The 10617-nt window shown below is 57.4% G+C and overlaps 1 protein-coding gene across 1 annotated transcript; it reads right to left on the bottom strand.

The window, feature by feature from the left end:
* Positions 1–1235: 1235 nt before the first annotated feature.
* On the bottom strand, positions 1236–5036 carry ACTRT2 (actin related protein T2). Its single transcript, XM_066371999.1, has 2 exons — positions 4922–5036; positions 1236–2396 (listed from the first exon to the last, which is right to left on the bottom strand). Exon 2 carries the CDS (start codon positions 2367–2369, stop codon positions 1236–1238), a length of 1134 nt encoding a protein of 377 aa, XP_066228096.1. The 5' UTR covers positions 2370–2396; positions 4922–5036.
* Between the last annotated feature and the right edge of the window lie 5581 nt (positions 5037–10617).

The raw sequence follows: 10617 nt of genomic DNA, 5'->3' as shown, positions 1-10617 counted from the left end.
CTTGGGTTAAAAAAAATAGAGGAGGGGAGGTAATAACCCTATTAGAGTATTTTTCTTATGAGTTTCTTAAATCATCTGATGGTTAAAGAAAAAAATCTGAGGGCTCTCTGAGGCTTTGCTTGACATTAGTAGAGAATTATTCTGCTTTTAAAGTTGAGAGTGTGAAGGCACTTGAGTAGGAGTCGGGTTCCTACACATCCCCCAGCTGGTGAAATGTCAGTACCGGTGGATCATAATGATACCTAGGACAATCACTAAGAAACCATACAAAAACCCATCAATACATCAAGATAGAAACCCCTCCAAAAAATATTTAAGTAACCCATGGAGAGGTAAGAGAAATAAAAACAAGAAACAGAAGGGGGAAAATAAAAAAGCAACAGAAAATAAAATGGCAGACTGAAGACAGAACATATTACTTTAAACGTAAACTTTCTAAACACACCAAGTAAAAAGATAGGGATCGGTGCTGTGGGTTTAAAAACAGCCCAACTATCATTTATCTTCAAATATATGATCCATGCTCAATTTCAAATACGATAGGCTGATTCATCGTTTATTTGACAGTTTACTTGATTGCTGTTCACGCTGTTCCTAGTATTCTGAGCCTAAACACTGCCATAAACATCTCTGAAAATAAAAACAGACCACAAGCAGAGGTGTTGAATCTCATCACACGTTCCCCATGAGCAGGCCCTGAACAGTCGGCAACTTCTGCTTCTTCCTGCCCCCATCGACCTGGGACAAGGGGGTCCCTCCTGCTCAACGACCCAGCCCCATAAAGCAGAGTAAGAGTCCTACTGTGCTAAGCACCCACCCACGTGAGGGTTTGTGGGCCCTCAGAACAGGGCAGCATTCCCACTTTTTCCCACCAATCCTCCCCTCCCCATTTTTGACTGTCTCAGATCCACCTACGACTCGGGTTTAGAATGTGGTCTCCAGGACCCTCCTGACGTGGGCTCTGGGCGTGAGACCCAGATTCCCCACTTTTGGTCCAAAGTCTGCAGATGAACACAGCCTCAACTCACACCCCAGGGCTTTCCCAGGAGGAGAGAGGATGGGGGGTGGGGGGAGGCAGACCACCGGGGGCAGAAACTATTCAGGCACAGCCAAGAATGAATCGAGCCCGACGTGGCCAATGATGGCACTGTTTCCCCTTTTATTGGACACCTTGCCAACATTGCGGGGTGAGCTCAATGCCCACCCGGGCCGCCCACCCCCAGGCGCAGGGCCCCTTAGAAACATCTTCTCTGAACCACCGACGTCCCAAATTCCTGGAAGTCCACGGAGGTGACCCACATCTGCTTGAAGCTGCTCAGGGAGGTAACGATGGAGGCACCGATCCATGTTGAAAACCACCTGTCGGGGGGAGCCGTGATCTTGATGGGGGTCCCCTTGGAAGCCAGCTGCTCCAGCTCCTTCAGAAGCCGGTCATCCAACCCCTGGTACAGGGTCGTGCCCCCAGACAGTACAATCTCCCCAAAGAGCGTGTTCTGGATGTCGACATCGCACTTGGTGATGCTGCAGGAGACCATTTTGGGGAGGCCCGGGTTCTGGATGCCCAGCAGGTGGGGCGTGAACAGGGCCTCGGGTGCCTGGTGCAGCTGGTCCCCGATGTGGATGACCTGCCCGTCCGGCAGCCTGTACTCCCTCGGGACTTCCTCCGGCCTCCGGGACAGCTCCTTCTCCGGATCCAGGGCCACGTAGCACAGCTTCTCCTTGATGTCGTCCACTAGAGCTTTGTCCAGCGCACATGTGAAGGTCCGCCCGCTCGCCAGCAGCAGCTGCGTGAGGTACTCCGTGATGTCCCGCCCCGCCACATAGAGCTTGGTGACCGCATGGGGCAGGGAGTACCCCTCAAAGATGGGGACGGCGCACGTGATCCCGTCCCCACTGTCCACCACCAGGCCCGTGACACAGGCTGAGGCGTAGAGTGCCAGCACGGCCTGGTCCGACAGGTAGAAGGCGGGCACCTGGAACTTCTCGAACATCACCTCGGCCATCTTCTCTCGGGCTTCCCTGGGGTTCAGGGAGGGCTCAGTCATGAGCACCGGCCGCTCGCTGGCTTTCACCCCCAGCTCCCTCTCGAACAGGTGCCGCCACAGCTCCTCCGCCTCGTCCCACCCTGTGACCAGGCCCCGCTCGATGGGGTAGCACAGGTGCACAGCCTCCTTCTGGCACACAGCTTCTTCTCCCACCAAGTATTTCTTCTGGCCGGCCGCTGCCGAGGTCATCTGGAATTTGGGGCGCCCCACGATGGAGCTGATAACGTGGCGGGGTCCAATCTCTCCGGACAGACCTGCTTTGCAGAGCCCAGAGCCATTGTCGAAAATCACAGCTGGAGAATCTAACACGTGCGGGTCAAACATGTCTGCATCCCCGCCTCTTCCCTGGCTCTGCACGTCATAGAAATAAAGGACAGAACTCTCTCAGCCGCTTTGTGACACAGGAGGCCCCATCGGAAGCTCTAAGGCCGCAGGATTCCATGGTTCTCGGGGTGCCTCCCCAACAGGCTAGTGGCTGGCGGGTCCCCAAGAGCCCTCCACCCACCCGCAGACCTGCTCTCCCACGGGGGTCCCGGCTGCTGAGGCTTTATCAGGGATGATGGGCACACGTGTAACAATCCAGCCGAGGCTACCATTGTCTTCAGCCAGCATCAGAGACTTTGGGTGGGAGGGGGCTCAGAGCCCCTGGCCCTCCCTACTTGGTGTGACACCAAACAGAGGAAGGCAAGCCATACCCGCAGGCAGTGTCACCAACAGCCTGTAGACCTGAAGTCTAGCCTTAGAACTGAGTGACACAGCACAGCCTCAACCTGCCCCAAGAACAGGCCATCTCCACCCATGGAGCTGCCATTAGTGGAGTGACCCAAAACCCATGTCCCTGGCTAAGGAGTGACCAAGCACCAAGAAGCACAGGTCCCGGTTGGAGGCATGGTGCCCACAGCCTCACCACCGTCAAGAACTTAGAACATGCTTTTTGAATTCAGACTCCTCCAGGAAGCCCTTGGGAATTTCTCTTTCCTTTACTCCGAGAGTCCTGGCTCTCTGTCCCACAGGGTTGACACTAAGCAGAGTCCTACAGGCCTGCTGGATCTCTCTCTAGCGTACACGTTCCTGCTCTGGGCTGAGGTCAGAGCCGCCCGCTGCGCTGTGTCAGGCGGAGTCCCCCAGGGGCCGGGGATAGGGCTGCTCCAGCCGCCATGGCACCTGTGTCAGCCGCCCTGGCTCTCAAACCCTGGACTGGTTTTCAGCCCAGGACGAAACTGAGGTGGACCAGACCTAGGGGCCAGACTCGCTGTCCCTCTGGGAGGGGTGGTGGTCCTGGAAACATGTCTCAAACCCCCCTCCAGCCTGGCACTTTCCCCGTCCAGAAAGCTCTAACAGGGTCACATCCCTTCTAGGCCCCTCACCTCCTTGTTGCCTGTCCTGCCATCCCTCCAGCAAAACTCAACAAATGCTGGTCGTGTGGTGTTGGCCAGGGACGTAGACGTGTGGCTTTGTGAGTACCCATTGGGCTGAGCCCTGGACGGAACTCAATAAAAACTTGGAGTTATTAGAGTTTTTTCCTTCAAGGACACCTCCAGAGGAAACCGGAGTTCATTGTGTGGCACGACTGAGACTGAGCCCTGACCCTGAGTTCACAGAGCCTAGTGTCCTCAGCTACCACGGTGAGGTTTCTGAGATTTGGGGTCCGACCTTTCAGGGCACGTGCGTCCCTGGCAGGCTGCTGTGAGGACAGGTTGGTCCACAAGATGCTGTGACCAGGGTCCAGCCTGGTGGCACCACAAGCAGCCCGTGTACTCAGTCCTCGGACTGGTCTAGAATTCCCACAGTTCTGCCGGCACTCGGGACCAAATCGGGAGGCGTGGGCTCTCAAGGTCTCTGCGGGTGATGGGCCAGCGCTAGGGTGAGGGGCCTGCCCACGGCTGTAGCCCAGTGGCCCAGGGCTGGCTGGGGCATTCGGGTTTACAGAAGGGACAGGGAAGAAAGGACAAATGCTCATTCAAAGCTTGGGCTGACTGGCTGGGTGTGAGGGCGTGCTGAGTTCACTTTGTACCTGGTTCTGGAAACACACAATAATAACAAGGTCCGAAGGGCCAGCTGCCACCTATGTACATGGAGGTCACACAAGCACACACAACTCCCCACCCCCACCCCCAGCCTCCCAGTTAGGTCTGGGACACTTCCACCTGTTACAGAACCTGTAACTTGGCTACTCCCTGTCCCTCTGTGACCCCTGCCACCCCCAGGCAAGCTCAGGCCCTTCAGGACAAAGCCATGATGGCCGGGCCAACCATCGGGACAGTAGCTCCAAGCAAAGCCGTCTGAGTGTTTCCGTTTTCCTGCTTGTTCTCACTCCCTGCGAAGCCCAGGAGGTGCTGCCCTTTGCCCCGGGTCTGGTACCCCCAGCCCGCCCGGCACAGCAGCCCTGGGAAGCCGTCACTACTCTCCTCCTCTCTGTCCACTTGAGATGCGCGATGCCCAGCAGGACTGCGTGGTCCCCCCCTGCTCCACACTCCGGATTCAGAGGAGGGCAACGGCCAGCTCCCCAACCGTCATCTCTGGGTGGGTCATTGGAGCCGGGCTGGGCTCGGTGACACTTTCTATCTCCCACCGTTGAGGGTCTGATCCAACAGACGGATTGTCCCCCTGCACAGGGAGCAGCAGGAAGACTCTGAGACCCCATCACCGAGAAGTAGGATACCCTCAGGGGAGGTGGGGAGGGCTGACAGCACGTGGTCACTGGGAAAACTGAGTGGATTTATGAGCCACAGCCTACGTGACGTTGTGCTGGTTTCCAGCTCCTCGCGGGCAGGGCTACCAACCCACGGCTCTCAGGTGCCTGGGAACCTCCACTTCGGCCCTCCCTGATGTCCACCACAGAAATGCCTCCACCCCTGCCCCCCACCGCCGACCACCTGGGCCTGTCGGCCTCAGAAGGGTCCCATGTGTCAGTGCAGGCGTCCACGTCCACAGCGCCCTGGCCACTTGAGCGAATGCGATGTTCAGCACCACCGACGCCCGGCGTAGCTGAACCTTCACAGCAAAGGTTGTCAACACAAGAATGCTGTCCCCTGTCCCCAGCTCCAGCCAGAAGCCAGCAGGTCTGCGGCTGCCCTGCCCCCACCCCTGGCCGGCCAAGCCTCATAAATCGCTTGATCAAGTTTATGGGCGAACGGGCTGTAACTCCATCTCCCTCCACAGGGCAAGGCTCACCACCGTGATTGCTCTGAGGGCATTTGTTTCCGTCCTGCCCGGGAAGCTGGCTCTTCTTTCTGCTCCGGCAGTCGCGCCCCAGAGCCGCCCACCACAGCCCCCACGCGGCCCCACCCCCACGCCCTTGGAGAAGCCTTGGCCCATGACGGAGGTAGAGAGTCCCAGAAAACCTTGTGAAGCTGCCAGGCATTTACACTTGGGAGTGGGCAGCTGTGGGCCTGCTGGGCAGCCATGCTTCCCACCTTGCCTTGGGTCAAGGTGACGGGGCCACCCACGCCTATGTTGGGGTGGGGGTGAGGGGTCCCTGTCCCATCGTCCCCACTTCCATCTATCACTGGCGCCCAGACCCTCAGCCAATTAGTGACCAGCAGACCGGGCTCATTAGGGCTGGCTGACATCTGGCGGCCAGATCCTGCTTGCTGAGGGCCCAGTCCAGTGTCAGCGGGCAGCCTGAAGGAACAAGCAGTGGCAGAGGGCGAGACAGGCACTGCTCTTGCTAGAGAGAGAACCCTGTGCCCGGGCGAGGGAGCTGTGCCAGCCCAGGGGCCACGGTGCTTGTGGGAGTGTCCACCTCTCCGCCTGTCATTCCCAGAGGAGCCCAAAGCCCTGGGCGCCCTTCCTGGTAGCCTACCTAGCCCTTGTACACTTGGTGGAACTTGTACCGCCAACCCACCCGTCCATTTTCCTACCCACCATCTATCTGGTCATGCATCACCCACCTGTTCATCCATCCATCCATTCATCCATCCGCTTATCTACCACCCACCCTTCTAAACATTTGGATTTCTGTTCAATTATGTTCTCTTTTTCCCTCCCTCCCTCTCACCCACCATTCCTCTCTTAGTGGTCGGAGCGAGCGTCCTCTCTTACTGTGGGCTGATGTAAGTTATACTCTGATTTTCAACTTTGAGGGTGGTTGGTCCCCCTAACTCTCTCATCATTTAAGGGTCAGTGATATGATCCCATGGTCCTTCACCCTGGACGTTCAAGGTCAGGGCTGTGATCCCTCTGAAGGCCTTAGTGGAGGGTCCATCCCAGACTTCTCTCCCGCTCTGATAGTTTCTTGGCTTGTATGTGGTGTTCTCCTGGGTGAGTGACTGTGACCAAATTTCCGCTTTTTCAAAGGACACCAAACATATTGGATCAGGGCCCATTCTAATAGCTTCATGTGCACTAGATCACCTGCCAAGACCTTACTTCCAAGTAAGGTCACACCCGTGAGTGCTGGGGGGGGGAGGTTGGACTTTAACATAATTTAGGGGACACAATTCAACCCACAACACCTGCCCAATAAGAACTGACGGCACTGGTGTGAAGAGAGCGACGGAGCAGGTGGGAGCCCAGCGGCATCTCAGGTGTGCCTGCTCTCCGAGGCAGAGAGGGGCCACTGCATAACAGGTTAACCCCACACTCAGCAGCTGAAAACGACAAATACATCTTGTGCCCGTTTCTGTGGGTCTGGAATCTGGGCATGGCTCACCAGGTGCCAACAGTGTCACACAAGGTGGCCGACAAGTTGTTGGCACGGCTGTGGTCTCACCTGAAGGCTCCATGGGGAGGTGAGGAAGGGAGAGGGAGAGAGAGAGAGAACCCAAGATGGAAGCCATTTTAATAACTTAATCTCAGAAGCAATGACTTTCACTGTTTTCTATTGGTCAGAAGCGAGTCAGCCCAGCCCAGACTGGGGATGGGGTAGGGGGAGGTTATATAAAGATGCACAGGCCCAAATTACCCACACAGGGGGGCAGAGGTCATCAAGCATGGCTGCTCCGGCCTCAGTTTCCCCAGCGGTCAGCAGGAGCAACTAACTGCTGGAACCTAAAGAGAAAAGCACACTATGGTCATATGAGGAGGGGAGTCCCATAGCAAGGGGCACAGGGGACACAGGTCAAATAGCAGTAGCACCCCGGCTGGGCCCCTTCTGACTCCTTGAGAGATTAGCTGGGGACACTCTGGAGGCCTCGTTCACGTAACCATGGTTGCCGCCTCTTCTCATCGCTTCAAAATGTTACATCCTGACTCAAGCCATCCCAGGCCACCTGGGGTTGTTCCCACCTCCTTCAGGTGAGCGGTCTCAGCCTTCCTCCCCACTCCTCCCCAACTCTCCCAGTTGCTGGTCACCCCATCAGGGAGCAGACCAGAGGCCTGTCCTGCTGGAGCAACCTTGGGGTGGCCCTCAAAAAAGAGAGTCTCCTGCCCCCTGCTGGCGTCCGGTGGAAGTGTCACAAGATATGAGGTTGAGGTGGTGGAGGGTCCTGAGCTGCTGGAACAAAGAAGACTTGTTAGTATCACCAAAAGGCCGGACCTCTGGAGGAGGAAAAAAAAAAAATCAATGTTTGCTAAATGGGGGGGGGGGGGGGGGATCGGCTGCTTAGGTGGGATAAAGGTTTATTTCCAAGTGTATTGAAGTGATTACCCGGAGGAGAACCAGCGCGAAGGAGCTGCATGCAGGGCAGCCGGCTTCTGACGGGCGGAGGGTGCCCGAGCTCCCGCCAGCCCTGCACCGCTCCGCTTACGGTTTTCCACGGTTCCTAACGGTTCTTCGGAGCGGCGCCCCGGGGAGGGAGGTTCCTGGGGGTGCCCAGCGGCCCTCTGCATTCAGCTGGTGATAAATATCCAGGGGAGCAAGCGGCCCAGAAGGGTCCCAGGTTTAATTCAAATAATTTAACACCCAACGTTGAAAGAGCTCTTTGCATGTACGAGGCAGCGAGCGCGCGCGTGCGCACGTGCAGCTGGAGAAAGAAAAGGTTTTGTGTTCCGGTGGGTGGGGTAGGGGCCGCTAGCCCATTTGCGTGGGGGGCTAACCTCTCCACCATGTGCCCCGGCTCCCAGCTGGCTGGCCCACGCTTTTCTTGTTGTAAGTGGCAGGCGTCATTCCTGACTCAGACGCGGGGCGGAGGGGACTCCAGGTAAAAGGGTTCTTGTCCACAGTGAGGTTGCCTCTTCACGGACCAGCGATGGCAAGGGGAGGGTGTGCCCTCCTCAGTGGGCGCTCACCTTCCCACACAGCTCAGGGGGTCCCACTCAGCTTCCCCAATGGAGGCATCTCCATGCAGAAGCTGGCACCCACCTTTGGCCACCATCATGGTGGTGGGCGAGGGGCCAGCCGGACAACACATCCACCACGGCTGGGGCTCATCAGAGTAGGGCTTTCTGCCTGACCCACAGGTGGGGGAGGCAGCCAGGGGGCCACCAGGAGCTGAGTCCCGAGACACTGGGCTGGAGGCTCCACATTTGCTTCGGAAGGGTTTGTGCACCCCAAAGAGCAGCGGCCACACCCAGAGCCTCGGGATAGGACCTTATTTGAACCAGGGTCTGTGCAGACACAGTTGGGTATGTTAAGATGAGTCCATGTTGGGTTGGAATGGGCCCTCAGGAGAAGAGAGAACAGACACACACAGGTTGACGACAGCAGCAGAGACTGGAGTGTTGCATCTGCGAGCCAAGGCGTGCCGGCAGCCCCAGAGCTGGAGGACCCTGTGGAAGACCCTTCCTCTCGGCCTCTAAGAGGCATCCCCCAACTGCTGGCAGCTGGGTTTGGATGTGTGGCCTCCAGACCTGAGAGAGTATAAGTTTCTATAGTTTTAAGCCCCCAGGTATGGACATTTGCTACAACAACCCAAGGAGAGTCATGGAATAACTGTGAGGTATTTAAGTGGCATTGTCCCCCCTTCCCCGTGTCTTCTGGCAGGACACGCAGGTGCAGACCCGCCCACCAGGGCATGAGTTCCATGAACAGTGATGTCCTGAGCCGCATCTTTGGGGAGTAACCCTGTCTGCCTGCCTCCCTCCCTCTTCCCTCCCTCCCTTGTCTCTGCAAATTCCAAGCATCATTGAGCTGTAATCCATGACTGTGATCGGATCTCACACTCCAGGAGGGTGGTCCTGGGAGCACCATGGCCCTGAACCACCCCAGCCAGCACCTGCCTGGACCACAGCTGTTGGAAACAAATGAATGAATGAATGGTTGCATGAATGAGTGAATGAATGAGGACACACTGGGCTCCCCACCTGGCTCCTAAATGTGAGCCAGTCTTAGAAACTGCTTTTCCACCCTGAAGGAGAGGCAGCCACCACAGTGATGGGGCTTGGGGATCCCATGACAAGCAGCGGGTGCCGTCGGGAAGAGTGCAGGCCCAGAGCAGGAGTGACAGACGTCAAGCAAGGAGCCCTTGCGCTCCGTCCTCCTGGCCTCCTCCAGCATCCGGGGATTCTCCCCTTTCTTGAGGGATCTTGCCAAGAACAGGCATGGAGCAGTGAGCCAGGGCTTCCTCCCCCCCCCCCCCAGACGTGACACAGGAAAGCTGGGCCCAGCTCTGGGCGGTGGCAGCCCCAGGACGCTTCTTCTAGCATCCTGAGCCCATGCTCAGCTCCATGCTAACACTCCAAGACCCACGCGGGTAAGGGGGGGGGGGCGAGTCCACATGGCTCACACTGGGGGGCCATGCATGGGCGGTCTGCTCCCGCTGCCTAGAGGTGACACAGGTCACTTCTGCTCACGTCAGTGCTCTCATGGCCTCACTTACCTTCAAAGGAACCAGGAGAAGCAGGAAGCAGGAGAGACATGGGCCCGTCTGGGGAGCACGCGGACCACCCGCTGACGTGGCTAGTTCACCAGGCACGTGCATGCGTGTACTTTCTAATGTATCCTCAGTTGGTGTACAACATGTAGGGCCACCAATTTCCATAGCGCATACCCATACTGAACGCACAGCCTTGTTTAAATGGAATTCAGATTTAACTGGGAGTCCTGTACTTGTCGTTGGAATCCTGGCTGCCACCTCCCTCCCCACATGCCCTGGGCTTTGGTACCCGAAGCTCTACGAGGGGTACGCACAGGCTGGTGTCCACGTAGGAGCCTCAGCCACGGAGAAACATTCGATCTGAGTCACCAGAATGGGGCCACATGTGCTCCTAGTCCCTGAGCTGAAGGAGATACACAAGGAGAGGACCATGAGCCCAGAGTGCCGGCCGACGGGCCGCGGAGTACCGGCCGCTGCGGTGGAGTGCTGCCCCTCCGGGCATCCGTGCCAAAGACATGAGCTTTCCAAAAGGGAATTCAACCCAAAAATAGACACCGTCTTCTTCTCCCCCACACCCCCGCCTGTCTGCCCAGACTCCCAGGAGAGGGGCCCCTGGAGAACCAGCCATACTGCCCTAGCCATTCTCACAAGAGCCCGGAGGTAACCGTTACCCACACTTGGGTCTTATCTCCACGTTCCCAAGATATCAGCAGCCTGGGCCAGCTGGGCAAGCTGAACCCGAGAGGAGTGGGGGCTGATGCGTGCTGGACCCGGGACAGGGTCCCCCACACTGAGAGGCCAGGGTTGCCATCTGCTTGACAGGAGAGGAGACGCAGACCCCTGTCCCTGCCCATTTCCTCCAGAGTCTGAATCTT

Source organism: Saccopteryx leptura, chromosome 3 (assembly GCF_036850995.1).
Source record: "Saccopteryx leptura isolate mSacLep1 chromosome 3, mSacLep1_pri_phased_curated, whole genome shotgun sequence".
In the NCBI taxonomy this organism is placed as follows: domain Eukaryota; kingdom Metazoa; phylum Chordata; class Mammalia; order Chiroptera; family Emballonuridae; genus Saccopteryx; species Saccopteryx leptura.
The sequence above is the reverse complement of the archived record's forward strand: the minus strand, read 5'-3'. Positions and strand labels throughout refer to the sequence as shown.